The following is a 26,767-nucleotide window of genomic DNA, read 5'->3' as shown; positions in this document are numbered from 1 at the left end:
AACTGGAGTGTGTTACAGTACGCTGATCTATGGACAAAACTGTCAACAGAAACATTTCACTTTAAAAACATTTGTTATAATCTTTAATGAAGCTTTTACCACAGAAATGAACACGAAAGAACACAATGCAGCAATAAACCCTTAAAGAGGAGGTATTTTACTTCTGTGGGGTATTAACTGCTAACACATAACATATTTAAATGACCATCTTACCTTTTATTGTTTTATAAATGCTATATTTGCATATCGACATGTTTTATAAGTTTCACTTTCGTTTTTGATGTTATTAGTCTCCTCTCCCTTTGCTCTTTGCGCTATGTAACCCCCCCTTCGGAGCGCTGTTAACACAATCAGCTGCATCCCACTAATGAAACTACTCACATCAGGTTTGTCAAGTTGCTGTGTACAGTTTTGTATCATGTTTTTGTATATTTATGAAGAATTATCGTGTGGGAGCATGGTGACGTAGCCTTGTGGGCGGAGCCTTGTACAGGCTTGTACTGCTAACCGTAAGAAGGGTTTGAACAGGGCCTAGGAGACATCACCAAATTACTCGAAACATGCATGGATGACATTTAAACCCTCTTCAGGCATGTTTTTGATGAGGGAACACTGTTATAACATAGTAGAAATCTACAAAAAAAAAAAAAAAAAAATTAAAATCAATTTTGCATAATACCCCCTCTTTAAAATATGTTGAGTTTGAATCAGTGATACCAGTGAGACTAGACTCTGAGGGATTTTAAAAACGACTTAAACTGAGAATAGAAATTATTGCACAAAAGAATATGTTTCATGAGTCATTTTAAAATAAAGTGTCCAGAGTTTAGTTTCAGGTGTGGGTGGAGTTCAGCCTCAGGTGTGGACCGGCAGGTTCTGAGGAGGCTCCACCAAAATGTCTGTGCCATTTTCCACTGAAAGAAGAGAAGAAGAGAGAAGGAGAGAGAAAGTTAATGAGGTGATGTAACAAGATACAGAAACAAACATTTCAACTGATATTGTTTAAATTAAAGGGCCCGTATTGCACTGTTTTCTGATCTGTTATAATATTGTTTCCTCATCACAAACAGACCTGGAGTTGTGTTTTGTTTCATTCACAGATGTTTAACAAACAAACCCTGCACATTTAGTTCTTCTCTCAAACAGAAAACAATCTTTTCACCTTGTGATGTCATGTGGTAATACAGAAAGAGCCCCACTGTGTTTTTAAATGCCATACACCTTCACTAGAATCACTTGGATGATTTCAGCCCTGAAACTGCCAATCTCTATTGAAATAAAAGTAAAACTACCACTTCATGACATCACAAGGTGGAACAGAGTATTTTCAGCACTGGAGATGTAAATAATGGGTTACTCAAACATGTATGAATGAAACAAAACACAACTCCAGGTAGTAACTCCAGGAGGTAACGGCATTATAACATGGCTTAAAGTTCACAAGGGTCAGTTTTGTGAAATATAATACCTTTACTGTAAAGCCCTATTGGGTAACTTTTTGGGAAAAAAGAAAAGACTAAAATAAGAGCATTTTTTTTTCATTCTGGGCATTGCGTCGTTACTGTGTCCTTACACCTCACTCACACTTCACCCGGTCCATCTTCGACTCCTGTGTCAGACCGGTTTACTCGCGATGTGACATTCACATGAGAACTGGAGGCTTTGCTGTTGCGGTCAGCGCCTTTGAAGCTGCGCGGGACCACGTGTTCACTGCTGGTGGACACTGCCTTATATCTATCAGCTCCTCTCTTCAGATAGACATAAGGCAGTGTCCACCAGCAATCTGACCAGAACTAATGAAGCGGCTTGAATAAATGTCTTCACTCCTGCAACTTTTTCATCCAGTTCACAGATTTTACTTTTGGCTTTTACTTAAGCAAAATTATTATAATATACTGATAACATATTTATCTTATTTTTTTTTTACTTTAAAAAACTTAAAAGTGCCCAAGAAAACACAGAGTCCATCATGGCATTAGACGTATTTATCTTATATTTCATTAGGGAGTTTAACTTGCAAAAAATATATATTGAACTCAATCATCCTGCATTCTCACTGTGAGCTGCCCATCTCCATGGAGATAGACAAGTTTATTGCTATACTGTGAAACATACAGGCAAAGACATCTCCATGGAGACGAGAAAATGGCGAGATCGAGTCCTGATTAATATTTACGATCTCATCTGGTTTAAACCCATGTTATGGTTCTGTTTCAGGCAAGTCTCGTACCTTTATCCTGTTTCTGGGACTCTGGCTCAAAGTGCAGTTCTCCATTGGGTCCAGCAGGCGGCGCTGCATCCTCAGGCTGCTGCCCCTTCTGTCTGTTGGACATCTCCAACACAGCCTTATGGGAAAAATACAGTTTTTAGATTGTGCTTCATATAATTAGTCCCATGTTCTGAAAAATCAGTTTGAGACAAATGCTGCTCTATGTTTTACACTCCGGATTTAGAAACATTATGGTAAAGGTATTTTTTTCTTATTTCTCCAAAATTGCTCTGTCTCACGTCCAGTGCTGGTTCACCAGCTGGTACTCCCCTCCAAAGCCTTCCCTCTCTCGTTCCCTCCGTACAGGTAATCCATCTAACGTGTCCTCCCTCCTTCCTCCCCTCTCCTCCTTCCTCCCCTCTCCTCTCCTCTCTCCTCCTCCCTCCATCCCCTCTCCTCCATCCCCTCCTCACCTGTTGGTACTCCCTCCGCTGGGCCTCCAGAGCCTTTCCTCGCTCCTTGAGGACTTCCTGTTCCTGGTTCAGAGCCACCGCCCTCCTCTTTAGCTCCTCCTCTTTGTCTCGTAGCTCCGCCTCAAAGCGCTGTAGCTCCTCCTCCGTGTACACCTGCTTCATGTCCAGAGTCTGAAACACAAATCAAACTTCTTAATATCTCCCCATTTTAAATGTTAAAATGACTTTTGAAGATGTGTTTTAATTTGAGTTGTTTTGAGCAAATGGTTATTGCATTACAAGAAATACTTAAGGAACTGTGTGGTGCGATTATGACGACACAGTCTGAGCATGAGAACGCAGACTATAAACGACTGCCTTTGAATTTGAGGCTTGAAATTCATTGTCATATGGCAAATTTCGGCCAATTAAAAAAAAAAAAAGTATCTCTGGTGTCGAAGCTCAAATGTGAGCTTCAAGGCCAGCCTAAACTCGCCTCCCTCATAGACTATGCATGTAAACCCAACACCCCAGACGCTGCGGTCTGAACGCAGCATTACAGGTTTAAAAAGTTACGACAGTCCCATCTGAGCCTGTGTGTCCAGAGCCTTGACCTGCAGATAGAGAAACATACAGGTATGTCTCACTGTCAGTATATGGACAGGCCTCATGTGAAAGAACCTCCAGAATTCACTCACTGAGCTGCAGAGGCTGCACTGGCACTGATTCATGATTGGCTGCAGTTGCTAGCGTTTAGGGCCTTTTAGGTTTAAACCAACTGGATTTCAGCTTTGAAACTGGCCAAAAATGAGAGCCATGTGAGGCTCATTCCGCTTTCTGATGGGATAATCGTCTAAACATATAATATAACATAGAATAAATCGAGGGACACGGGTGTAATATAAATCTTACATACAGCCCCTTTAATAACGTCTCACCTCCCACTCTTTGTGGCTGTTGAACTCTTTCTTCTCAGTGGATTTGAGGAACTCATCCAGACTCACCACACGATCTCTGTTTAGGTCCACCTTCAGAAGACACAAGAGATGGGTAAGATCAGGATAGAAACAGGAGACAGAGAGAACAGAGGAAGAGGGACGAACAGAGACAGAGGAGGTTAAACAGACACACAGGAGTTTCACAGGTCCATGTTTAGGTCCACCTTCAGACATAGGAGGCAGAGGACCAGTCAGAATACACAGGGTTAAACAGAGACTGAGGAGGGGTCAGCGCAGATGAGAGGCAAGAGGAGGCAGAAGGTCTAATCTAAACTTACACTTTCACACCCACCCACAGATTGTGTAAAGAAGTGGACTAAGGGAGTGTGACGTCACCCACAGTGTTCAACTCCTGTCAAATGAAGCTCGAGGCTAGCAGTTATAAGGGAGAATTTGGAGCAGAGTTCCATACTTGGAATTCCAACCACAAGTATCATAGCAATTAAAGAGCCAATCAGGGGCGAGGCTGTTGAAGGTAACATCCTTTCCCGCCCGCATGGCTGGTTTAGCAGGGAGCCGGCATTTATCAACACTGCCAATCAAACCTGTTGCTAACAGGAATGACCTCGGGGAAAGAAGAAGCCAGATTTGACTGTTATTATTGTTCATATCTTGAATCACGAACAAAATAGCTAAATTAAAACAGCAGGATCATGTAGAGCGGGTTAATACGAACATGTTAAGACTAAAATGACGAGTCTGACAGCAGCGGAGAGGGGACACGGTTTTTCAATGTAAAGTGAAGTCGAGCCAGAGTTGATGGAGCCGGAAGCGCGCCCATGCTCACTTCCTATTTGGAACGCGGCGGCTAGCAGGTTAGCTATGTCCATTTATATATACAGTGTATGTACCCACCACATCCAAACCAGGACTACACCTCAACAGTCGGGCTGTAGTCGACTAAAGAAAGTCTTGGTCATCAAAAGACACAGTGTGGTGCGGACAAAAATCTCACACACAAAAACCATATGGACAAGTACTGGTAAACAGCATCTTGAATAGTCAGATTAAACTTTCTCTCTCTCCATCTCTCCTCCTCCTCTTAAAATCAGATGCAAAAACAGCCATAGTACTGATAAACACCATCTTGAACAGTCAGATTAAACTGTCCCAAAACTCCAAATAACTCCATGTTTTCTCTTCCTCGATCGATTATGACACCAATGACAACCCTGGGCCTAGCCTAAACTCACATTGTTCATGACGTGTTCTCTCATCCTCAGCCGCTCCTCCTCCATCTCCATCATGTCGTCCTCTTCGTTCTTAGGATTGTACACCTTCTCCAGCTGAAACACATTTCCATTATAAGTCTTATATAAAAACACATGCCTCCACTACACATGTGCCAAGTCAGGATAAACTTATCATAACTCATATAGGAGAGACCTACCTCTTTAATGAACAGAGCCTCCAGTTCCTGCTCATCCAGAACTCCGTCTTCATTTGTGTCTGTGGGGAAAAAAGTGCATTTATTCATTTATGTTAGGGTTTTTGTGGGATGACACTGCCCTCAACACCTTATGTCAGGAGTAAAGTACTGTTTGGCAACTGTTTATTTTAAACCAGCTCTATTGTGCTTGTGTCAGCTCTATAGTTATAATCTCTGACAACTGTGGATCATTCTGTTATAATTTGTGCATTTTAAGTCACAATATTAATTTAAAAAGGATTAATAAAAGAAACAAGTCCGCTGACCTCTGTAGTAGAAAACTGCGGTGTGATGAGCTCAAAATAAGTCTGCTATGTAACGTCTGCATCCGATTATAAAGCACTTTATTGTCTGAGAATCAGGAAGCGCACTGTTAGCATGCTAGGTGTTGTTAGCATAGTAATCTATAAGGTAAGTGAGGAATAACTTGACCACAGTAAACCAATTAAAATGGACTAGTTACATTTTCCACATTTTTAAAAATCAGGTAGAGCGTTGTTAGGTGGAATACTTTCGGACAGCGTCGTATTATGTATTAGAACTTAAGATATACAATTATTAAAACAGGGTCATTTAGCGCTTTGTTCTGTGAAAACAAAGTGACACAGCTTAAATGGGGCTAAAAACAATAGCTGCTAGTTGAATTTTAAGTGATTGTCCAAGGGATTCTTCATAGCGAGAATGTGAGGATAAAACTCAAGCTAATAGTAATAATAAAATGTGTAAAATATATTTAAAAAACAACAGATTGAGACCGTGGAGTTTGAAGAAGGTTTTGGGGTTGAATTCTTTAGGGTCGAGTCCGTCGGTCTCCTCCCAAACCTCCCTCAGCTGATCCACGCTGCCCTGGACACAGAGGAGAGTAAAACACCATATCAGTTAAATACAACACAGAAAAACATGGACACATACATAAACTAAATTCTAACATTTCAACTTCTGTCGTTACACAGAGCAGCACCATGTTCAGTCTGAGCAAAGGGTCAACCATAGACTGTATATATAAATGGACCTGGCTAACCTGCTAGCCGTTGCTTTCCAAACAGGAAGTGATCATGTGTGCGCATCCGGCTCCTTCAACTCTGGCTCTAATTCACTTTACACTGGAAAACTGTCGCCGCTCTCTCTGTAAATGCTGCTGTCAGGCTCGTCATTTTGGTCTTAAAATGTTCGTATTAACCCGCTCGACACGAGATTCAAGATATGAATATAGCTAGCATTAGCAACAGGTTTGACTGACAGCGTTGCCTGACACATTACTTTGTTTGTTCAAGTTGTTTTAATCTTATATCGACATATTTTCGTACCGGAGCGTTGACTTTGGGATGCTGTCTGTGTTTGTCCTTCAGCTCATCCAGTCTCCTCTGCTCCTGCTCCCTCTTCTCCTGGTCCAGACCTTTGAGATACTCTCGTCTCTCGTGCTCCTTTAAAAATGTCACACACAAACACACATGTTTATTTAAGATTACATAAACCCCATCTGTCCATCTGCACATTTGAATATCACCTTTAGCATCTCATAGCGTTTAAACTCCTCGTGTCTCTCAGCGTCGTAGTTCTCCAGGTCTTTGGTCGCCTGCACAAACAAACAAAGATGTGTCAGATGCCCTCCCTGTGTGTGTGTGTGTGTGTGTGTGTGTGTCAGATGCCCTCCCTGTGGGGGTGTGTGTGTGTGTGTGTGTCAGATGCCCTCCCGGGGTGTGTGTGTGTGTCAAATGCCCTCCCGGTGTGTGCGTGTGTGTGTGTGTCAGATGCCCTCCCTGGATGTGTGTGTGTGTGTGTGTGTGTGTGTCGGATGCCCTCCCTGTGTGTGTGTCAGATGCCCTTCCTATGTGTGTGTGTGTGTGTCAGATGCCCTTCCTCTGTGTGTGTGTGTGTGTGTGTCAGATGCCCTTCCTCTGAGTGCGTGTGTGTGTGTGTCAGATGCCCTTCCTCTGAGTGTGCGTTGCCCTCCCTGCAGCTCATCTTTGGTCGTACGACAAGTCTAAGTTTGATCTTTGTCCCAGTCTCACTCTGACACCAAATACCTGCTATTTTTACATTTCACTCTTAAAATGTGACCTGTGTGAAACATTTTTTGTTTTTGGGCATTACCGTGAACATGATGTGTTACCGTGAACATGATGTGTTACCGTGAACATGATGTGTTACCGTGAACATGATGTGTTACCGTGAACATGATGTGTTACCGTGGAGATGAGCAGTTCCAAGTCTTTGGCCTCAAACGTGTTCTGGTTGTGTGGGTCCAAGTGTTCAAACTGTTTAAGCAGTGACGCATGGTCCATCTGAAGACCTGCAATGAACACACAGACACACAAACACACACAGACACACGCACACAAGAATCAGAATGTGAAAAGAGTTTGTGTTCTTATATGTATGCGTGTATGTGTGTGTGCACCGAGCCCGCACCGAGCCCGGACTAGACCTAAGCCAAAATCAAACTGGGACCAAATCTGTAATATTGGACAATAGAGATGTTTGAAAACTGGTGACAGTAAAACAAAACCTCCTGTTGTGAGGAGAGGTCACATTCTTCAGACAGAACAGAGGAGGAGGAGGAGGAAAGAGGAGGGAGGAGGGAAAGAGGAAGGAGGGCTGTAGAGGTATTGATCATGTGACATGTGATTGACAGATGAACTACGACCCCAAACTCTCATCAGTGCTAAAGTCTAAAGACACATCACTCTCCTGAATGTGTCTCCATCTGCGAAGAAGTCTCACATTTTTGCATCTGTCCAAAAGTCCAACATGGAGCTGCTCTAAGGAACAACGCCTAACAATTTCAACTGAGTGTGCGTCTTGCCAGAGACACAACAACTTTACACTAACCATCGAAAAGGAGTTAAAATGACCAGAATTCCCAATATTTCTTTCTTTGAGATGTTTGGACTGGTTTAGATTTATTTAGACTTTACTTTAAAATATTTCAACATTTTGTTCTCATGAGAAGAAAAATGCATTTTTATCATCCAATTCCAGTTAGAGATAATCTTTTAAAAACTAAAATTAATGCAAAATGCTGAAAAAAGTTTTTAAAAAAATAGGTGGGAGGGAAAGGGAAGAGAGGAGGGGAGAGGGGGAGATATGGGGGGATAAACAGGAAGAGGACTGTTAGCATGCTACTTGTTGTTAGCATTACTAACTTAAATTATTCTGAATTCAAGTATCTTTAACCACTGGAAAGCAAAAGACGAAATTAAATCTGTCAACTGGATATTACTTTTTGAAGTGTATGTGTTGGAGAAGAATTAGAACCGGTCACCCTGTCGTGCTTACCCCACTGCACCACTGCCATGACAAACACAGCTCTAGAGTGATGGCTTTAGAGTAGTAGATATAGTAAATATAATATAAGACTATTGTTACTCTGTGTGTTGGTGCTGTCCAGTTTGGCCCTCAGCAGCATCCGTAGTCGGGACACTTCCTGTCTCTTGAGCTCATCCAGTCGCGTGCGAACATGATGCCCGACCAGATCCAGCTCTTTACTCAAACGACCACTCTGAAGAGGAACAAACAAATGAACAAAAGAAGAGGGTGAGGGAGAAGTCAAATATATCGAAAATCAGGTACTAATCGAAAGTAGTATTGAAACTAGATAATCATTTGAACAAGTATCAATACTAAAAAAGTCCCATTCACAGGACAGAAATGAACCTTTCCTGAATATCTTTAAAATGATCTTGAGCTGAATCAGAACAAGTATAAGACACATAGAATAGTATACACCCATGGACCACTGAAGGATTACACAGATATAAGGCCACATGGGAATATAAAAGAATGTGCTGCTATTTAATATTGAAAATAACATTCTATTGTGAGTTTTTATTATCATCGTGGTATCAAGTATATTCCTTTGTATCAAAATAGAGTTTGTATCGTGACAACACTACACTGAAAAGAAGGGCCCATATTACACTATTCTCTGATCTGTTATAATGTTGTTTCCTCATCACAATCATATTTGGTCTTACCAGGTGTGCCCGGGTGTGCCTATTTAAGGGCTAATTAAGGATGAGTCAGTGCTACAGAGTAGAGGCACACAATTTTTGATCGTGGTTGGGCTAGTGCAGAAAATAAATGTCAATAAAAGGATTCTTCACTAAACACGAGTATTGGGCTCTTCAATCACACATACTAACACCAATAAACTCTGTTAGTCTAGTAGCTGGCAGCACAGGGATGCTGGCCGCTACATAAGTCAAAAACTGCCTCAGGATTGGAGCTTGGAGTGCCTGGCTTCAAGTAAATAAACCTGATATAAAACTGGACATTTTGGAATTGGACCAACCATATCAGCCCGTGCTTTAAGGCGGGCTGATATGGCACTTTTGGTGAAAGCATCTTATCTTGAGAAGATTCATGGACTGGATGAACAATTTGACACCATTAGGACAAAGAAGGAGATGGAGATGCAGCTGGAAACACACGTAGCATCTGAGGAGAAGCTTACAACGCTCAAGTTCAATGAGCTGAAGCAGGTCTCCTTGTGTAAAGCTGCCCATGTAAAGTGGATCTAACAACCACAGGAGCAGCCACCACCTTTACCTTCTCAAGCTGTGGACATTTTGGATGTTGACACTTTGTGCAGAACATAGTGATTATAAATTTATCATTGATGGATTTGGCAGACTATTGATTGAAATTAGTGACCGCACAGGGGCCGGTGTGTGCAACTCTGACTCTGGTATCACTATAGCTCAGTTGGAACCAGCAGATTCTGCATATATAAACTCTAGTTCTGACCTGTCAGAGAACAATCAACAGCATAAAAATGTCAATAAAAGGATTCTTCGCTAAACACATAAGTATTGGCTCTTCAACCACATATTCTAACACCTTTAAACTCTGTCAGTCTAGTACAGGAGTTGGCAACCTTTAACACACAAAGAGCCATTTGTACCCAGTTTCCACAGAAAAAAAAACTCTGGAAGCTGCAAATACTTTTTGGCATCTAAAATGAAGATGACACTGTATATATGTTGTTGTTTTTTACCTCTTTGATTTGTATAAACAACTACAGTTTGTTGCTTATGAAATCCAGGAAGTGCTACAGAGACTACAGAGATAGGAATCTTTACGTAGGACTGTAAGCTGTCGTCTGTGAGGCACGAGCAGTGTTTGTTTTTAACATAGATCCACGAGTGTGACGCTTATTTTGAGTAACGAAAAATAAAAAATATAATGTTCACATTTCAAGATCACAGTAATCTTCCAATTTTAACTACAATAAAAAAATTACACAAAAAAATACACTTCAATTAAATACAATTTTTCCAAGCCACACGGAGCCGCAGTATAAGGACGAAAGAGCCGCAGGTTGCCAACCCCTGGTCTAGTAGCTGGTGGCACAGGGCACAACATTTACAACCATAGTTCTGTTTAACAGTTCTATAAATGCAGATACTGTGTTTGTCCTGCGTGGGACAGTAGTGTGATATTAAACACCTTTATGTCCTCTGTATTGGCCGTTTGCAGTTTCTCTCTGAAGTGAGAGTCCGTCTCCAGGACCTCGATCACCTCTCGCAGGTACCGGTCGTAGTACAGACCTGTGTCCTGAAATACACAGAAATAAACATTATAAAAGTGAAGTGCAAACCATTTCAGAACAAAAAGGAGAAAAATAAGAAGTCTTAGACTCTTTAAAGAAGAGGTGTTTTGCTCCTATGGGGTATCAAAGAGACAATCTGAGTCTCCCCTCCCTTTGCTCTCTGTGCTAAGTCACTATCCCTTCAGAGCGCTGTCACAACACATTCAACCTGCATCCCACTAAATGAACCTACTGCACATCATGTCAGGTTTGTAAAGTTGTAAATCATGGGTGATGCAGGCTTGTGAATGGAGCTTTGGACAGGAGCTTACAGCCAACTGTAAATGGGGGTTAAAATAGAGCCCAGGAGAGATTGCTAAAATATTCAAACATGCGTGGATGACATCTAAAACCTTTTCCATATTTTTGATGAGGGAATAACATTATAACATTAATTTAAAAAAAAAAGAAAAAAAGAGAGACGTTCTCACCATGTTCTCCTCCTGAGGCTCCTCCTTGGTTTCCTGAGGAACTTCATTGCGGTCGATGGGGACAGAGGAAACTGCAACACACAGAGACAGAAGCAGCAGATGCACACTTCTACACCCCATCCTCCTGCAAGAAAGAGGGAAAGAAGGGGAGAGGAGGAGAGGAAGAGAGGTGAAAAGGAAGAAAGGTGAAGAGAAAGAGGGGGGAAAGAGGAAGAGAGGTGAGGAGACAAAAGAGGAGGAGAGAGGGAAGGGAGGGAGAGGAGTGGGAGAGGAAGGAAAGAGAGGAGGGGAGGTAAAAGGGTGAGAGGGAAGGTGAGAGGGGAGGAGAGAGGGTGAGAAATGAGGAGGGGAGAGGTGAGACATGAGGGGAGAGGAGGGACATGAGGGGACATGAGGGGACATGAGGGGACATGAGGGGAGAGGAGGGACATGAGGGGAGAGGAGGGACATGAGGGGAGAGGAGGGACATGAGGGGAGAGGAGGGGATGCAGAGGAGAGGGTTAGACGGAGCAAAGCATCAAAACAGTTACCCTAACCCATAAAATTACAAAATTAAAATGTACATCGGTATTCAGTTATTAAAAACAGCGATCTGAAACATACAAGCAGCAGCAGAGTCATTGGAATAACACACGTACATCCGCGACACTGCGCCAGGATCCTCCTCTCAGGTTTATCGTTCTGTCATCGCGCCACAAAAACATCTCAATTTCTCAAGATTTAAACTCTATCGTTTAACTCACGCATCCACACACGACACTGCTCATAGCACCGCGGTGCCGAGGTAAATAACAACAGAATCCCGCTGTAAATCTGTTTTAAGGCCGTTCTCGTACCTGTTTGCGCTGCTGCCTGATCCGCTGCGTATGAGCTCTGTCCGCGTCGCTTTAATATGACGTCACGAGCAGGACCGGTTTAGATTTTTAAATTTTTTTATATTATTTACACTTTTATTTTACAATTTCCTTTTTATTCTGAGGTTTTATATATATATATATATATATATATATATATATATATATATATATATATATATATATATATATATATATATATATATATATATATATATATATATATATATATATATATATATATATATATATATATATATATATATATATATATATATATATATATATATATATATATATATATATATATATATATATATATATATATATATATATATATATATATATATATATTTGCTAAAATTATCTGTCACCAGGGTCAGAATGGGTGTACAATTTTGTAAAGTAAAATTCGAAACTAAAGCGTAATTTACAAAGAAAATTAAATAAATAATGAACAAAAAACAGACAAATCAGTTATTAATATATTAAAACAATAATATTATAATCTAAGCCTAATTATGAAAAAAAAAAAAAATCTACTCTGCTATTACTCAAGTACTCAGTACACAATTACATTTACTTGAGTAACTTTTTAAAGAAATTGTACTTTTCTAGCAGCATACTTTAACTCTTACTTGAGTAATATTTTTATTGAAGTAACAGTACTCTTACTTGAGTAAAAAATAGTGGTGACTTGAGCTTTATGTTGACAATATGAACTGCACTATAGCTGGAGCTCATATTGATTGCATTGATTAGCTTCTGTTTTCATAAAATTAAACCATTGAAAATCTCTTTATCTTATTTACAAAACCTTTTATTTCTTTTGAAAAATATATGTGCAGTATAAAGTATTTCAAACAGGGCACAGACACAAAGCAAAGTGGATTTCACAGGCAGAAGAATAAATTAACATCAAACCAGACGAAGTGCACGTGGAAATAAATAAAAGACATAAATAAACATTATGTAAAACTCCATTCAATAATAATAATAATAATAATATAAAAGATATGGCACATTTCAAAACAACTCAATGAATAAGTTAAAATAAATTAAAATCACACTTTAAATCATTTGCAGAGGTTTGGATCAGTCGGGCTGATCTCTGATTGGTCACATGATGCTACACTCAGGCTGCGGGTTCAGAGTTTGGGTTGATCATGTCGTCGGTTCAGCAGGAGGCCTTTGTAACTCTGTGGGAGATTCACTGTTTTTAATGAAATCTCCAAACTTCTGATCAATAAATGTTGAACTTTCTCATTGTTATTAGTTTGGGATTGGCTCCACAAACTTGTCATATTCATCTTATGGCTTAAAGTCCTTTGAACTGATAACACTCACGTCTTTGGGGTTGAAAAATGGCTCCACTTTCTGAAGGTATGTGACTTTTTTTTATTTAAACTGACAGAGAAGATGCAGTATTTTGTGTCAGTTTTTGTTTCATGTAGATAGGCAGAGGAATTACACAGATATTAGCCATAAACCAGGTCAACACATCTGTATCTGGCAGTTTCCAGCTCTGTTTAAACTGGAGGGATTCTACATTGAGCTGACGTCACGTGAACACAACCTTTTTCTGACTGGTTTCAAAATATATATATATGTTTGTTCAAGAAATATCAAATGAAAAGGCTCAATAAATACATCTATAAGAGTCAAAAAATGTTAAATTTCAAGTCATTTAAAGTTAAAACTCAAACATGAAATAGAAATAAATAAATTATGACGTAACTGGTTTGGTTGCAGGTTGTGCCTTGGTGGAGGTCTGTGCTCTGCAGTGCTTCAGTTCTGACATCATAAAGAGTTTCAAAGGTGTTTCCATAAACTGTATAAAGAAGTGGCAGAAGGTTCAAATCACACGAATTTGATATTTTTCGACCCAAACTTTTCAAATCAAGATTAAAATTCAGATTTCAGTTGTTTTTTTTCTGTGTTTTGTTAAAAGTCGATCTCTGTCATGTCCGCCGGGGTCCCAGGGCGCGGCGGCTCGGTCAGTTCCTCCTCTTTCTGTGAGGGGGCACTCTGGAGTCCACCGCTCAAACGCTCACGAAGAACCAACTCAATCATCTCAGAGAAGTACTGCAACACGGCCTGAAAAAGAGCAGGAGGAGATGAGGAGGAGGAGAGGAGGAGGAAGAGGAGGAGAGGAGGAGAATGAGAAAGAGAGTAGGAAGTGGAGGAGAGGAGGAAGTAGAAGAGAGGAGAAAGCAAATGGGAAGAGGAGGAGGAGGAGGAAGAGGAGATGATGAAGAGGAGATGATGAAGAGAAGAAGAGGGGGAGAGAAGGAGGAGCACATGAGGAGAAGAGAGAGGAGGAAGAGGGGAGGAGGAGGAGAGGAGGAGGCTGAGAAAGAGAGAGGAGGAAGCAAATGAGAGGAGGAGGAAAAGGAGATGATGAAGAGAAGAAGAGGGAGAGAGAAGGAGGAGCAGATGAGGAGAAGAGAGAGAGGAGGAAGAGGGGAGGAGGAGGAGAGGAGGAGACTGAGAAAGAGAGAGGAGGAGAGGAGGAAGCGAAGGAGAGGAGGAGGGGGAGGAAGAGGAGAAGGAAGAGGAGATGATGAAGAGAAGGAGAGGGGGAGAAAAGGAGGACCAGATGAGGAGAAGAGAGAGAGGAGAAAGAGGAGAAGGGGAGAATGAGAAATAGGGAGGAGGAAGCGAAGAAGAGGGGGAGGAGGAAGAAGAGGAGGTGATGAAGAGAAGGAGGAGCAGATGAGGCGAAGAGAGAGAGGAAGAAGAGGAGAGGAGGAGGAGAGGAAGCGCAGAGGAAAAGAGAAGGAGAAGGTGAGGAAAAGAAGGAAGGAGAAGGAGGAGAGGATGAAGAGGAGGAGGACAGGTGTAAGAGGGTCATAGGAGCAGAGGATGCACTGATGCAGAGGAGGACTCACGGGGTCAGTCTGACACAGGTGAGCGATCCTCTCTGTGGTCAGCTCCAGGTGCTGGTTGGTTCCCAGTCCCTTTAAAGCGCAGCACAAAGCTCCGGCCGCAAGCAGCGATGGAGGGGCCCCGAGGAAGCGCGGGTCGCACACACACAGAGCGGAGAGAGTGTCACTGTGTCTGCGCACCGTGGACGCCAGATCTGAGCCATCACGTGATGATGATGTCACCGCCGCAGACAGGAAGTGAGGGAGGAAGTCCTGTGGCGTGACGGAGGCCAGGTCCCAGCTCAGAGTCCCCACCAGCACACGCTCCATCTCCTGAAGAAGGTTAAGGGTTAGGTTAAAGTTAGGGTTCACTTTATTGTCCCCATAAAGAAACCTGCATTTGACCCATCCTTCAGTGTCCCTGGGTTAGACCCGTCAGGAGCAGTGAGACCCATCTCCAGACCCACCTCATGAGCTAGTCTTGGTCAGTACACAGGGAGAACATGCAAACTCCACACAGAAAGACCCAGGGTTTGGACCAGAGATCTTCTTCCTGGAGGCCAGAGCGCTAACCACTCTGCCAACATGGTCTGGTCTCAAAGACTTAAAATACAGGGACTAAACCAGGACTGAACCAGAACTAAACCAGGACTAAACCGGGACTAAACCAGGACTGAACCAGGTCTAAACCAGGACTAAACCAGGACTGAACCAGGTCTAAACCAGGACTAAACCAGGACTAAACCAGGACTAAACCAGGACTAAGCCAGGACAAAACCAGGACTAAACCAGTTCTGCACTAAAACTAAACCAGGACTAAACCAAGACTAAACCAAGTCTAAACCAGGACTGAACAGGACTAAACCAGGACTAAACCAGGACTAAACCAGGACTAAACCAGGACTAAACCAGGACTAAACCAGGATTAAACCAGAACTAATCCAGTTTTGAACTAAAACTAAACCACTGAACCAGGTCTAAACCAGAACTGAACAGGACTAAACCAGGACTAACCAGGACTAAACCAGGACTAAACCAGAATTAAACCAGGACTGAACCAGGACTATACTAGGACTAAACCAGGATTAAACCAGGACTAAACCAGGACTAAACCAGTTCTGAACTAAAACTAAACCAGAACTAAACCAGGATTAAAAACAGCCAGGACTGAACCAGGATAAAAGCAAGACTAACGTTGGACTAAATCAGGTCTATGGAAGAACTAAACTTGGACTAATTTGGGGTCTTGAGTTAGCACAGTAAATGTACCATATGTTCTGAACAGTTTTCCATCATAAATTATGTAAATAGAAATAAAATAAAAGTTCAGTGTTGTAAAGTAAAATAGAGCTGACCCTGAGGCTGTGGGAGCTGAAGCTGTACTCTGCGGCGGCACACAGCGTGTCCACAGGGAGCGTCTCACACTCAGTCAATTTAGACGCCACGAGGACACAGGACGCCACCAGACAAAACGGAGACGCCGGGACAGACAAAGATGAACTCAAGAACCTGTCCAAGAGAGAGACCGAGAGGGGGAAGACCTGCTCCTCACACCCCGCGTCCGAGCACACCTGAGAGGGGAGACACAGAGAGAGAGAGGGGGTCAGCATGGAGGTCAGAGAGAGAGGAGAGAGGGGGAAGACCTGCTCCTCACACCCCGTGTCCGAGCTCACCTGAGGGGGGAGACACAGAGAGAGAGAGGGCGTCAGCATGGAGGTCAGAGAGAGAGGAGAGAGGGGGAAGACCTGCTCCTCACAGTCTTTGTCCGAGCACACCTGAGGGGGGAGAGGGGAGAGAGGAGAGAGGAGAGAGGAAAGGGAAGAGAGAAGAAACGAGAGAGGGGAGGGGGTCTATTAAAAGCCTGCAGGGGAGATAAACAGAGCCATTGTGACAGTGTTTTGAAACAGGACCAGGCCAAAAACATGTGTGATGTACAGAACTGTAGACATCAAGTAAATGATTGACAGAATGGACTTTTTCCATAGTCACGATTCCACTACAGTCCAGTCTATATTACTACTACTACTACTACTACTACTACTGCTACTACTACTACTACTACTGCTGCTGCTGCTGCTGCTGCTGCTGCTGCCACAAAACTTTAGTAGTAGCTTCAAATGTCTTCTTCCCAGACATGCTAATTAAAATCACTACTACTACTTTTACTAATCCAGCTACTTCAATCCAAGTTTAAAATCAGTTTTCCTGCCAAATGAAATTTAATTTATACTTTATGAGTAAATAAATTTAAAAAAATCACAATATTCAAAGCCATAGCATGGACCTGTAACTTTTTTGGGCAAAAACAGACTCAAAATAAAAACATGCTTTTTCATCATGGTTGTGTTTATTGCACCTAAAAACATGCGTCCTTACTGTGCATGGGCTTGCGTCTCCACAAACCTGACTCTTATTTGGCCTGTTTTTGAAATAGCAGTACAGCATAAAACCGATCTATCTCTGTGTCACACGTCACACGGTGGAACAGAGCATTTCGAGCTTTGGAGATGTAAACATATACTTAAGCACAGTACATACATTAAGTGTGGATATATTTCTTGCAGCATCAGAGTCAGCCTCACCTCCATGGCCCATTTGACCAGCTCGTCTCTGCTCTCTGGCGCCCCCTGGATCAGACTGACATACAGCGCCGAGGGCAGGTACCTCCTCTCCAGCTGAAGGAGCCTCGTGACCGCCCTCTGCCCCAAAACGGAAGGGTCCCAAGCGGCCGGGACATCGCACCGCTCCTGGTTCTGCTCCTGAATCTCAACCGGACTATCCCGGGTCTGCACTGGGATCTCAACCAGGACTCGGGACTCTGTGTGGTCCTCCTCCAGACTGTGAGCATCACCTGCTTCTTCACACCAGAGCGACACTGCCAGCTCCTGGGACATTTTTACTACTACTGCCACTGCTGCTACTACTGTTACCACCACTACTACTACTACTACAACTACTACTAATACTAATACTACTACTTATGGCCTCTTAGGAAACCGCCACCACTTCCAATAACTTTTCCAACCTTACTTGCCAAGTAAACTTACAACTACAACTACAACTCCTGCTACTGCTACTACTTCTACTACTACTACTACTACAATTACCACCACTACTACTATTACTCCTACTACTACTACTACTTGTGACCTTTTAGGAAGCAACCACCACTTCCAATAACTTTTCCAACCTAACTTGCAAAGTAAACTTACTACTACCACTACTACTACTACTACTACTGCTACTACAAAAGTTTAAATTTGTCTCCTTCAAATGTCTTCTTCCCAAATGTGCAAATTAAAAAAACTACTTCTACTTTTGTAACTCCAACTACTTAACCCCAAGTCTGAAATCAGTGTTCCTGCCAAACGTAACCTCCGTTTCTCTCCCTGTCTTTCTCTCCGTCTCTCTGTCTGTCTCTCTCTTCTCTCTTCTGGTTGTGAATGCTTGAACACGTTTTTTCTTTGACTTTTATACGGACAGGAGGAGTGGCCAAAACTCTGAAAAGGTTGAAAAAAAAGGGAGGACACTTAGAGGAGTAAAACAATAAAAAAAAAAGACAGCTACAATGTGCAACTATTGTCCAACAGGTGGAGGCAGCGCGGAGGGCGTGGTGGTGGTGGTGGGAGGGGGGCGCAGTGACAGATTGTGCCCGAGGAGGAGAAAGGGGAGCTGGGATGAAGAGGGCCGAGCGAGGGGGGGTGAGACGGGAGACTGAGGGGTCGATCCCAAATCAGAACAAGAATATCAGGAAACACTTTTAAAGACAGAACGAAACTCAGTATTTTGATTAAAGTTCTTAAAGAGGAGGTATTCTGCAAAACAACTTTTTACTTTTTACCTTTCTCCCATGTTATAACGTTGTTCCCTCATCAAAAACATGCCTGAAGAGGTTTTAAATGTCATCCATGCATGTTTGAGTAATTTAGCGATCTCTCCCGGGTCCTATTCAAACCCTCCTTATGGTTAAGATTCTGTACGAAGCTCCGCCCACAAGCCTACATCGCCCATGCTCCCACACGGTGATAAAAAAACACGATACAAAACTGTACACAGCAACTTGACAAACCTGATGTGATGTGCAGTAGTTTTATTAGTGGGATGAAGCTGATTGTGTTGTGATAGCGCTCTGAAGGAGGAGTAATTTAGCACGGAGAGGAATGAGAGGGGAGATTCAGAGTGTCAAAAATGAAAGTGAAACTTATAACCCATAGACGTAAAATACCCCCTCTTTAAAGAAGACGCATGTGATAAAACTAGTACACTGTAAAAACTAAGTGTACCCAGTTTCTTCTTGATCTGACAAAACCCACTGATTTAAAGTCACAGTCTGTAATTTTCTAGTCCAGGACAAGTAAGAGTCATGTTTATGGAGATGCAAGCCAGCTCTGAGTAAGGACACATGTTTTTCCAAGTTTTTCAATGCAATAAATACAACCAAAATGTCTATAGCTTATTCTTTGGCTGAAAAATTACACACTGTGGCTTTAAATAGATAAATGTACCTGGTTTTTGACATAACTTTTACAGCTCAAGCTCAGAGTAAACAGGTAAAAATCCAAACATTTTATAAGACTGAGTTTACTACCTTCAAAAATCATTTCTTTAGTGTTTGTTTTGTAAACGTGGCCCTCTGGTGGTGGCACAGTGCAATGACAAACAGAGTGATGAGACACAGCTAACTTTATGAGCCTTATTTGATCGTCCTGTTTCTGTTTTCCGCATTTACTTTTCCAAAAGGCAGTGTGAGTCTGGATTAGGGTCACACTTTAACGTGACGCGCTCTGAAATCCTTACCTCATTACAGTTGTGTTACAGTGTTTCCTGGTTGACCGTCGTGACCCCTCGTGACCCCTTGTGACCCTCGCGTGACCCCTGCTGACCCCTGGGGCTGTAAACAAACTCTCTTTGTATGTCACCGTCTGAGAGTGGAGATGACCTTCTGCCCCACCCATCAGCACCCATCACCTCTGCTCACCCCCCCACCCTCTCTCACAGCACCCACCTCCACCCCTCCACCCCTCCTCTGCCTTCTCATTCTCACCCTCCAGTGCTGCACCGGCCACGCCCCCCTAGCCCCCCACCCTTACCTCACCCCCCACAGTCTCTTCTGAAGGAGGACCGCGGGAAGTCCCAAGTCCTGGTTGAGATTTTGGTCCAAATCTGGGATAGTTCGGTTGGGATCCAGGACCAGACTCAAAATATATTAAAGTGGAGGTATTTTACTTCTATGGGGTATTAAAGATGAGGGTTTTTTTTGTTATAGGGTATTAACTGCTAACACGTAACATATTTAGATCGCCGTTTTACCATGTTTTGAAAATTCCTTGCGATGCTAATGCTATTCATCAAAAACATGTTAAGATGTTTTATGAGTTTCGCTTTTATTTTTGACGCTCCCTTTGCTCTCCGGACTAAGTCGCTACCCCTTCAGAACTCTATCGCAACACAATCAGCTGCACCCCACTAATGAAACTACTGCACATCACATCAAGTTTGTCAAGTTGCTGTGTACAGTTTTGTATCATGTTTTTGTATATTTAAGGAGAATTGTCGTGTGGGAGCATGGGTGATGTAGGCTTGTGGGCGGAGCCTTGGACAGAACCTGTTTTGTGAACATTAAATATTTATCTTTTGGAGCAGTGACCCAGAAAACCATTTGTGACTGATGAGTCTCCAGGGACAGACCCAGGACCAGGCCTAGACCAACCTTGAGACCTCGGCCTACGCCAAAAAACAAAACAAAAACACACAAAAGAAATCTCTGTTTGAGTTAAAGGTCCATATGACTCTGTTCTCTGTTCAATGTGCTAATGCTGTTTCCTCACCACAAACAGACCTGGAGTTGTGTTTTGTTTCATTCACATGTTTAACACACAAACCCTGCATGTTTAGGCTGAGTTCTTCTCTCAAACAGAAAACACTCTGTTCCACCTTGTGATGTCATGTGGTAATACAGGAAGTGCTCCACTGGGCTGAAATATCCCATCTCTACTGAACTAAAGGCAAAAGGAGCTGTTAACTTAAAAACTACAACTTCATGACATCACAAGGTGGAACAGAGTATTTTGAACTTTGTAGATGTAGACAGACTAATACTAAAAAGTTACTCAAACATGTGTGAATGAAACAAAACACAACTCCAGGTCTGTTTTTGAGGAGTAAACATTATAACTTGGCTTAAAGCTCAGAAGAGTCCATTTCTTAACTACTGAAATCAGGCTAATTCTGTTCGTGTTTGCAGAGCCCTTGAGACTCTTCAGGCCAACAAAACATTTATCTATTTGCCCCATTGTGTCAAGGGGCGGGTCATAGGGGTGGGGGGTGGGATGGGGTCTCCCATGGGGCGAGCGTGAAGTGTGAGCAACAGGCATGTGGCCAGGAACATCGCCAGACCTGAGGTATCAATGTCAAAGTAGAGGACCAGACCTGAACCAGAACTGAACCAGGGCTGAACCAGGACTGAACCAGAACTGAACCAGGACTGAACCAGGACTAAACCAGTTCTACACGAGGACTGAACAAGAACTGAACCAGGTCTAAAGCAGGACTGAACCAGGACTAAAACAGGACTGAACCAGGGCTAATACAGGACTGGACCAGAAATGAACCAGGACTGAACCAGGACTGAGCCAGGACTAAATCAGGACTAGAATATGACTTCATTGCTGAATCTGGTCGAAGCCATGTCAAAACTAAGACCAAAACTGGTTTTAACTGGAACTAAACCAGAACTAAACCAGGACTAAACCAGGACTAAACCAGGACTAAACCAGGAATGAACCAGGACTGAACCAGGACTAAACCAGGACTAAACCAGGACTAAAGCAGGAATGAACCAGGACTGAACCAGGACTAAAGCAGAACTAAACCAGGATTAAACCAGAACTAGAACAGGGCTAAACCAGGACTGAACCAGGACTAAAATATGACTCCATGACTTAATCTGATCCAGACTAAGACTAAAACTGGACTAAAACTTTAACTGAAACTAAACTAGGACTAAACCAGGACCAAACCAGGACTAAACCAAGACTAAAATAGGACTCCAGGTCTTAATCTGACCCAAAGGAGATCGAAAACAGTTTTTTAACTGGAACTAAAGTAGGTCTAAACTAGTAGAACTAAACCAGGTTCAAACCAGGATTAAAACAGGACAGGACTTAATTATGATTTATCTAATTAAAATAGGCAGCACTAACCCAGGACAAACCAGGACTAAACCAGGACTAAACAGGACTAACCCAGGATTAAAAACCAGGACTAAACCAAGACTAAACCAGGACTAAAGTAGGATTATACCAAGAATTCTGAGAATTATCATCAAAAAATCCCAAAACAGATCATTTAGCTTGAGAAAAAATTCTAAAAGCTTTAAAACTGTCCAAAACTCCAGACTAAATAAATACGCCTATTAAAAACATATAGATTTGTATTTCATTTGAACCACATTTTGTATCTGCAGTGCCACGAAACTTAACTAAACTCTCCATTGTGGTGAGGGGCGGGTGTTGGGGCAAGGGGGTGTTGGGGGTCTCCCTGGGGACCCTCAGACTGTGAGTGTGAGCACCCGGCATGGGGCTGGTGTCATATTGAGGCTTGTTTAAGGAGACAATGCGCCCGCTGCTCCCTGTCTACTCTGTGTGACAGCAAAGAGCAGAGGGGGAATGATAAACATGTGACACTGAACAGCAGAGGGGGAATGATAAATATGTGACACAAAGGAGAGAGTTAAAGCAATTAGATAACGCCGCTTGAGTCTAAGGTGTTTGTGGAATTGTATTGATCAACTCACAACAGGAAACAACCTGGAATCAAAATCTCCTATATTACACAAAACTGACTCCTGTGAGCTTTAAACCATGTTATAATGTTGTTATCTCCTCAAAAACATACCTGGAGTTGTGCTTTGTTTCATTCACACATGTTTCAGTAACCCTTTATTATTAGTCTGTCTATATTTCCTAAACTCAAAATGCGTTGTTCTACCTTATGATGTCATGAAGTGGTAGTTTCCAAGACAACAGCTCCTTTTACCTTTAGTTCGGTAGAGACTGGACTGAAGTGATCTAAATGATTCTAGTGAAGGTGTGTGGAGTTTAAAAACACAGTGGGGCACTTCCTGTATCACCACATGACATCACAAGGTGGAAACGAGTGTTTTCTTTTTGACAGAAGAACTCATCCTAAATCTGCAGGGTTTGTGTGTTAAACATGTGTGAATGAAACAAAACACAGCTCCAGGTCTGTTTGTGATGAGGAAAAAACATAACAGAGATCAGACCTTTAATGTGTGTTTTGTTTGTCGATCTATTAAAAAAAATGCTTTTTATATTTGTCATTCCTGTTTATTGTACTTATTAAGTACATTTTGATCTACTTTGAGATTTTTAGCCCTGGTTTAGTCCTATACTTTCAGTCCTATACTTTGGACCCAAAGTAGTCCTATTTTTGACCTGGTTTAATCTTAATTTAATCTTAAAACCTGGTTAATCCTCTTTAAGATTGTGTCTTGGTTAAGTCCTAGTTTAGTCCTGGTTTAGTCCAGTTTAAGATCGAGACCTGGTTCAGTCCTGGTCTAGTCCTGGTTTAGTCCTGATTTAGTCCTGCACTACTTTGACTCTGAAACCTCAGCTCTGACACAAGTCCTGGCCTGGCGCCTGTTGCTCACACGTCAGGCTCGCCCCATGGGAGATCACCTCCCCCCCTCACAAAGACACCCTCCCCGTCACAAAGACCCCGCCCTGGTCACAAAGAGCCTGAGATGTGATTGTTCGGAGCGGAGAGCACAGGTGACAGACACACTCAGCTCTGGACTCAGGTTTCACACAAAAGTTAAAGGGCCGGTACCTGATTTCAGACCATGATCGTTTAGCTCCCCCCGGCCCCCACTTCGTCCTCTCTACCGCTGTGATGTCGCACCGTGACTCACAAACTACCATCTGGGATTGTGTCATGTGGTTGTTTCCTTATGGTTCTCACATATACATGCTACTTGAAAATAGTAAAACTAGTTTGCTCCTCCCTTGAGACAGATATAAGGCAGTGTCCAGCAGTAATCTGACCGGAACTGAAGAAGCGGCTTGGATGAGCGGCCGAACATCTTCGCTCTAAAACTTTTTGTCCAGTGACGGATTTTAATTTTTGAATTTTGAACCTGTACGACGGAGATCACACAGACGCCATGACAGAGAATCAGGTGTGTGGGCCTGTGTATGTCATCAAAAACATGCCTGAAGAGGTTTTAGATGTCATCCATGCATGTTTGAGTAATCTAGTGATCTCTCCTTGGCCCTATTCAAACCCTCCTTATGGTTAGCTATAATATTCTGTACAAAGCTCCGCCCACAAGCCTATGTCACCCACGCTCCCACACAGAAACTCTCCATAAATATACAAAACTACACAGCAACTTGACAAACCTGATGTGACGTGCAGTAGTTTCATTAGTGGGATGCAGCTGATTGTGCTGTGATAGTGCTCTGAAGGGGGAGTCACTTAGCATAGAGAGCAATGGGAGGGGAGACTCAGAGCGTGAAAAACAAAAAGATCAGTTTAACCAGATTTAGTCCCCGGTTTAGTCCTTGGTTTAGCCCTGGTTTTTGTCCAAGTTTAGTCTTTAGTCCCTGGTTTAGTCCGTAGTTTAGTCCCTGGTTTAGTCCCTGGTTTAGTCCCTGGTTTAGCCCTGGTTTTTGTCCAAGTTTAGTCTTTAGTCCCTGGTTTAGTCCTTTCCACTACTACAGACTTAACCCCAAAAAGTTACTACTGCAGATAAAACACTTCACACTGACTGAAGGTTTGTGGTTTGATCTCTGTTTCCTGCCACTGTGCCCTTGGGCCTCACACTCCCTCACAGGCCTCATGTCCAGGATCATCACACACTGCCACTGTGCCCTTGGGCCTGACACTCCCTCCGGTGCTCAGTGGCAGGTTCAGATTTCAGGTAAAAGGATTTAAAAAGCACGACACGTTTACAGACAAAAACATGAATAATTAAAAGGAAAGAAAGAAAGACAGCTGCTCCCCATTTAAACTCACACACGAGTCATCGGGACACACAGGTGAGGCACGGGCGACAGGTGCAGGGTGGGGCGACAGCAGCAACAGGTGAGGCAGGGGCGACAGGTACACAGTGGGGTGACAGGGGTGACAGGTGAGGCGGGGCGACAGGAGAGGCAGGAGCAACAGGTGCAGGGTAGGGCAACAAGAGAGGCGGGGCAACAGGTGAGGTAGGCATGACAGGTGCAGGGTGGGGTGACAGGTGCAAGATGGGGTGACAGGTGCAAGATGGGGTGACAGGTGCAAGGTGGGGCGAAAGGTACAGAGTGGGGCGACAGGTGCAGGGTGGGAGGACAGGTGCTAGATGGGGTGACAGTTGCACGGTGGGGCAAAAGCTACAGGGTGGGGCGACAGGTGAGGCAGGGGTAACAGGTGCAGAGTGGGGTGACAGGTGGGACAACAGGTGCAGAGTGGGGTGACAGGTGCAGGGTGGAGCCACAGGTGCAAGGTGGAGCGCTCAAAATGGGCTTTAGTTCTAAGATTTGATTCTGAAGATTTGATTTAACTTTAGCTTTAAGATGCACTATGTAACTTTTCTGGTGGCGACTCTTACCTGCTTGTTTCCATGGTGATGCTACTACTTTAACAATGTTGCATCTATCTCCATAGCAACACGCATCAAACTTTAAATACTTTTTCTCTTTTTTTTTGGAAAGTCTATGGGAAAAAATGAACGGGGAATTTCTGTGACTGCTTTATGTTATGTTTATCTCCATGGTTACAAGACAACACAAGTTACAGGTCAGATCTATGGAGAGACAGGAAGAATTTATGTTTTGTTTTTTTTGGTAACTTTAAACAGCTTTAAATGAATACATGCAAAAATTAAAAAAAAGTTTGATGCCATAGTGTAGAAGAGTCTGGAGAAAGCAATGACATCTCCATGGAAAAAAACAGAAAAGTTACACAGTGCTTCTTTAAAAATATTCTCACTTAAGAATGATCCAACTGTTGATTCAATCTGTCCGTTTACATCTAAGACTCAATGATGAACTCCAAATCACATCATCAGAGTGATCACAACAAAAGTCCATAATCCCGGGTTACACCAGGATTAAGACTTAATCTGGATCAAAACCAGATTAAAGGGGACCACCAGGATAACCACTCTGCCACTCTCCAGTCAGACAGATCAGGAGTCTAACCCACAACCTCCTGGTGAGAGGGAGGAGAAGGATAACCACTCTGCTAGTCGAAAGTGAAATTCTACGTGTCAGTTTTTCTTTCAGATTTAATTTATTTTATTGGTTTAATAATTGTTTAAATGAGTTTAGTTTTGGGCCATAAAAAGTTCCAAGTCATTTTAAGTTTTGATTTCAGAACTTTTTAGACCAATAGTGTTCGTTGTCATTTTAAGGCCAGGTTTTTGTCTTTGGGGGAAGAGAGTTTTAAAGTGAAGGTTAAATTGTGTTTTACTGCCCCATAAACAGCACCGCGGCAGATTGGGTTTGAATGAGAGGGTCCGGGGACGGGGGTTAAAGCGCTCATCAGATTCATATGACACCAGCTGTATTCAAGACACAAGAGCAGTCAGAGGAGTGGCCCCACACGCCCCCCATTTTACCCATCATTTACCAAACAGACAGAGGGGGGAGGGCAGGGGGCTAATGGGGCATTTAAAAAACATGTCCTTCACTGGAGCAGACACAGACACCTGCTACACAGATAGAGAAGAGGAGGGAGGGGGAGAAGAGGGAAGAAGAGAGAGGGAGAGAGGGAGAGGGCGAGGGAAGGACGGAGGGAAGGAGGGAAGGAAGGAGGAAGGAGGAAGAAGAGGGGGAGAGAGGGATGGAGAGAGGGGAGAAGAGGGAGAGAGAACGAGGGAGGGGGAGAAATGGGGAGCAAAGGAGGGAGGGAGAGGGGTAGAAGAGAGGG

The 26,767-nt window shown here is 42.9% G+C and overlaps 2 protein-coding genes across 2 annotated transcripts; both read right to left on the bottom strand.

Moving 5' to 3' along the window:
* Positions 1-54: 54 nt before the first annotated feature.
* Positions 55-12,030, bottom strand: nucb1 (nucleobindin 1). The gene is made up of 14 exons (XM_033970675.2): positions 11,949-12,030; positions 11,113-11,236; positions 10,540-10,647; positions 8,458-8,590; positions 7,278-7,381; positions 6,596-6,664; positions 6,396-6,512; positions 5,844-5,934; positions 5,050-5,108; positions 4,853-4,945; positions 3,600-3,689; positions 2,683-2,853; positions 2,231-2,345; positions 55-914 (listed from the first exon to the last, which is right to left on the bottom strand). The coding sequence occupies exons 2-14, from the start codon at positions 11,230-11,232 to the stop codon at positions 856-858; spliced, it is 1,329 nt and encodes a 442-aa protein (XP_033826566.1). The 5' UTR covers positions 11,233-11,236; positions 11,949-12,030; the 3' UTR covers positions 55-855.
* A 1,880-nt stretch (positions 12,031-13,910) lies between these two features.
* On the bottom strand, positions 13,911-17,727 carry ccndx (cyclin Dx). Its single transcript, XM_033970901.1, has 4 exons — positions 17,416-17,727; positions 16,189-16,404; positions 14,858-15,166; positions 13,911-14,063 (listed from the first exon to the last, which is right to left on the bottom strand). The coding sequence occupies exons 1-4, from the start codon at positions 17,725-17,727 to the stop codon at positions 13,911-13,913; spliced, it is 990 nt and encodes a 329-aa protein (XP_033826792.1).
* Between the last annotated feature and the right edge of the window lie 9,040 nt (positions 17,728-26,767).

The sequence above is a fragment of the Periophthalmus magnuspinnatus genome, chromosome 8 (assembly GCF_009829125.3).
Source record: "Periophthalmus magnuspinnatus isolate fPerMag1 chromosome 8, fPerMag1.2.pri, whole genome shotgun sequence".
In the NCBI taxonomy this organism is placed as follows: Eukaryota; Metazoa; Chordata; class Actinopteri; order Gobiiformes; family Gobiidae; genus Periophthalmus; species Periophthalmus magnuspinnatus.
The sequence above is the reverse complement of the archived record's forward strand: the minus strand, read 5'-3'. Positions and strand labels throughout refer to the sequence as shown.